Source organism: Haplochromis burtoni, unplaced genomic scaffold (assembly GCF_018398535.1).
Source record: "Haplochromis burtoni strain Fernald_Lab_line unplaced genomic scaffold, NCSU_Asbu1 Contig_130, whole genome shotgun sequence".
In the NCBI taxonomy this organism is placed as follows: domain Eukaryota; kingdom Metazoa; phylum Chordata; class Actinopteri; order Cichliformes; family Cichlidae; genus Haplochromis; species Haplochromis burtoni.
The window spans coordinates 697,552-701,883 of record NW_024582491.1 but is presented as its reverse complement, the minus strand read 5'-3'; the positions used below and the strand labels follow the sequence as shown (position 1 = coordinate 701,883).

Here is a 4,332-nt window from a genome sequence, read left to right as displayed (position 1 = left end):
CCAGTCACGTGGTACAGCCGGGCAGCGAGGCTTCGGACGTCATCATTTTCAGCTCCTCCCATAAATGAAGCAAGCCTCGATACGCGCTTCGCGGAAACGCCCCCTCCATTACTCGACACACGCTCCGAAGCCTCGATACAGAACGTCACATCACTACTTTTTTTAACTGGTAAGGTATTTACAAAACGCCTAGTAGTACGTTGTAGTGCTCAGTGTCTACTTAAAGTAGTGTTCATTGTATGTGTCAATGTATTATCCAAGCTACTGGATAGCAACCGGCTAACTGAATGCTAGTGTCTCTGAATTAGTACGAAAAGAAATGTATGGTTACATTTTTTTTCTAAAATAAAAAATGTTATTTTAGTGTTATCAAGATGTCTCCGAAGTGAGAAAAACGGTAGTTGAAGTTGTTAAGACTAAAGCAGCATTTTCAAATAACGCTAGCCTTGAATGGGCACTGCATGGCGAGGACTGTCCTTACATCATCCACGGTGGTCAGTGGTGGACGATATTTTAACTTAAATATTTGCTGATTAAGGTAATGCAATGTGGCAACTGAAAAGAGACAACGCTTATTTTGTGACGTGCATATTATTAGAATAGCTGACTGATTCTGGTTTGATGATAGTAAACGAGTTAGGCTTTAAAAAATGTCGCTCAGAAACAGAGTTCATACAGTCCCTACAATACTGACCTAAATCTTATAGTCTGTCTATAATAACTTTGAAAATGAGCATTTAGATTTTCTTTGGGGAAATTTCCGAGATAATTGCCTGATGCATGTGACCCAAAAAGCAACAGTTAGCCTAGTTCCAAACGGCGTTTCACAGCCGCTGCTGCCTTGCACGTTTTGAAGTCTAGTTAAGTTAGGAGACAGGTATGCTTCAGCTGTAAATAATTAATAGTGCTTAAGCCAAACCCTTAGCTGCTGTCACTTCTCTGCATTTCAGGATGGTGTGGCTTTTATTCCCTTGGTGCCTTGCATTTCCCTTCACCTTCCCTAAAGTCATTGTATTAGAGGCTTGTCATCTTCTTGCTAGTGCTGTGTTGATTAAATTGTTGTATATTTTTGGCAGGTGGAACATCAGAAATGGCCCGTGGGCACCAAAAGTTCCAGTCCCAGCAGAAAAACGCCAAAAAGCAGGCAGAGATCAAGAAGAGTAAAGGCCATGACCAGAAGGCTGCAGCTAAGGCTGCGTTAGTATACACATGCACCGTGTGTCGGGTATGGGCTAAAGCTGACATTAGCAGCATTAGCTAACATTTAACCATGTAGTTAGGATGGAACTCACTACATAGGAGGCTGGCAAATCACTGCAGTGGATTTGATCATATTGTTTGCAATGTGATTAAGTCAATACCTATACCATATCTCATTTCACACTTCACTGTAACACTGAAGTTGGAAGTTATACCTCCCAGCCAGCTATCTTAAATAACTTCACCGTGTTATGTGATTACTAGGTATGATCTCATTTCAGTAAAGTCTAGGTCAGTAAGCTTTCCTGGACTGAGTTAGAATTGCTTGGCATTTCTTATATTTTGTAAACAATCAAATATAAAACATTAAGAGTAGAACAGAAGTGAGTCACAAGCTGAAAGCAGATCACAACAGAGATTGGATTCATCCCAGTGCTGTTTTACCTGGACAGCATGGATTTGTGCAGGTTTATAATTGACAGCTTATTGATAAAGTATGCCAAGCTAACAGGTCATAGTAATCTTACAGCCCCCCCCCCCCCCCCCCCCCCCCTTCAAGTTTCAACTACATCTCTACGATTGTTAGAAAGGTGTGATGGAAAGTGGTTAAAATCCCTTTCTAATACCCTCATACACCTTTTGCTTCTCTTTTCACACCTGTGCCAAGGACGGTCAGCTTTTCTTGTCACTGCCGTCATCTGACACACAGGTGGTGGCATGCAATGCTGCTCGGTTGGCACAGCACTGCCCAATGTTTAGCATAAATGACATCAGCTTCTGCTCCTCCTGGAAGAATGAAGCGACAAATGCAGGCAATTTGTTATTGATTTTACCTGCATTCAGTGGGACAAACAGATTTTCTGTCTCTGAGACCATTTCACAGTCATGTTCTCTTCAGTGCTTGTCCAGAATCGGACTGCTTTTGAAATTTGTCAGAACTCCAGGTGATTTTCCTCTTCACCAGTCTGTTTGCTCCTGGATTGACTGACCAGGTTGAAGTCAAACATGAGCTGTCATGCTACATCCTGTTTACATGTTTTAACTGGAAAACTCACCAGGCAACGTGACTTTCTGTATTACCTGTAAATACGTTTCTCTGTTTCCTCTAGCCATTTATCACTTATCCAAGCGATTACAGAGCGGCAGCAGCTCAAAGCCTTAACGATGACTAAACAAGCTGGTGTTTGTAATGTAATCTAATATCCAACCAGTCGAGATCATATTGTGAAACACCTTTTGTCTCATATTATGGTTTTGCTGATATATCTGAGTAAACTGATGTCATTCTCATTGATGTCCTCTTTTTTTTTTTTTTTTTTTTTTTTAATCAGACACAAATGCCCGACCCGAAGACCTTTAAGCAGCACTTTGAAAGCAAACATCCAAAGTCTCCAATGCCCCCAGAGTTGGTTGGTGTGGAGGCGTAATGGATTAACCTCTTTCTGTAAGGCAGTTGGAACCAACTCAGGACAGGCTTCTACATTTTGAGGTGTTTCAGATAATCTTCAGTACAGCTTCAGTTATTGCTCATGATGATTAACTGATGTATGGGTGTGCTTATGTAGGGATTTTACACAATCAATTGGACTGAAGACAGCTACCCTCTCTTGGCATAAATGTATGTGTTCCACTTTTGATTGTATGCAATATTTGCAAAATCTGATCATTTCAAAATGTTATGCTCACAAGACTAGCTTGTCCATGGGCTCCACCACCATCTCAGGTCTCCCACTGTTTCACAGCAAGCTTTGAATACAAGATGAACTGGCACTGGCTCAAATGAACAAAGATGATGATGATAATTGGAAGTTATCTGCCAAATCCAGTGTAATGTGAAATCCATTATGGGTTTTGACTGAGATGGATTTGTGATGCAGAAGGGTTGATGTCAAAATAATAGTTATCCAGAATGTGACTAGAGTTCATTAATGTCCTTGCAAAGTCACATTCATAACCACTAATGCTGTGTTCTTTCTATTAGATTCAGATTTACTTCTAATCTGCACTGATTATATATAACTATATATATATAAACACATATATTTTTTGGCTTGGTACCATTATTTTTTTTTAATGATGAGTCTATTGTTGTTGAAGTGAAAAATGTGTCAAATGCACTGTCCTGCACAGTTGCTGAAATTGTGCATTGCATTTACCCCTCAGATTATCATGAAACAAATTTTGTTTGTGTCAAATAAGTTTTTGTCACGTGCAAAATTTGTAAAAGCTCTGCAGACAGGGCACTACACGTCTGATCACTGCAAAGCTTTCCATGTTCCTACTCTGCTGCTGCAGTAAACATCTGGATATTTACCTTTGATCCTATTATAAGAGGTATGTCGACTGAAAATAGGTTTGCACTGGGTGTTGTAAATGACAACACTAATGAACTCCTGTCCCCAGAGTTGGTCATTGTAGTAATGCATGTGACATAATTGTGCACAGCTATTGTATGTATTCTGCAGTGTAACTTGTCTCACTGTCATCTCTATGGTGTATGTGAAAACAATCCCAAGTGCAGTCTCGTGCTCTTTGGTTTGTTTCAGCTCTGAACCTGCAAAGTCTAAACTAAATTACACCGTACATCATCTTACTTTACCTTATTTTATATAAGTTGATCATAGCAGGCAAAGACAGTTTTAATTCATTGGAAGGAACTATTTTCAATACATTTGGACCTGTTGGTCATTAACCACTGACATTGTAACACTGTGCTAAAGTCTGGACTGACAACCAGCCATGTTTTTACTTTTTGTAATAATCATATCTTTGTCCACAAAATGTAATGTATAGCCTTTGAATAAAGTTATTTTATATTAATATTACCAAGTTGTGTTTTTAACTTTGAAAGTTGCTAAATTCTGCCTTAGGTTCCCCTACAGTAGGTGGAAACTTAATGGAAGCTCAGCTTCTTTTTTCTGCCGCTCCTCTTAGGGGTCACCACAGCATCTGCTCCATCTCATCTTGTCCCTTCCATCATTTTCTGTTACTCCAACCATCTGCATGACCTACTGTGGGCTTCCTCTTAACCGACAGCTCCAAATTCAGTATTGTTTGTCCGGTATCTCCACCGTCTGTCTTCTGTACATGTCCAAGCCATCTGACCTTGAGCTGTCCTTCATATTTTTTCCA

At 40.0% G+C, this 4,332-nt stretch overlaps 1 protein-coding gene across 2 annotated transcripts in view; it reads left to right on the top strand.

Annotated features, from left to right (window-relative positions):
- Positions 1-4,025, top strand: part of LOC102301449 (zinc finger protein 706) — a 4,676-nt gene extending 651 nt beyond the window's left edge. Inside the window, exons 1-3 of one of the 2 annotated variants that reach the window (XM_005930175.2) lie at positions 155-169; positions 1,077-1,225; positions 2,532-4,025. In XM_005930175.2, the coding sequence (XP_005930237.1) occupies positions 1,091-1,225; positions 2,532-2,627 (231 nt within the window). In that variant the 5' untranslated portion in view covers positions 155-169; positions 1,077-1,090 and the 3' untranslated portion in view covers positions 2,628-4,025. Of the gene's footprint in view, positions 1-154; positions 170-1,073; positions 1,226-2,531 lie in introns of those variants that run through there. The other variant, XM_005930174.3, reaches the window with a different exon arrangement.
- The last annotated feature ends 307 nt before the right edge of the window (positions 4,026-4,332 follow it).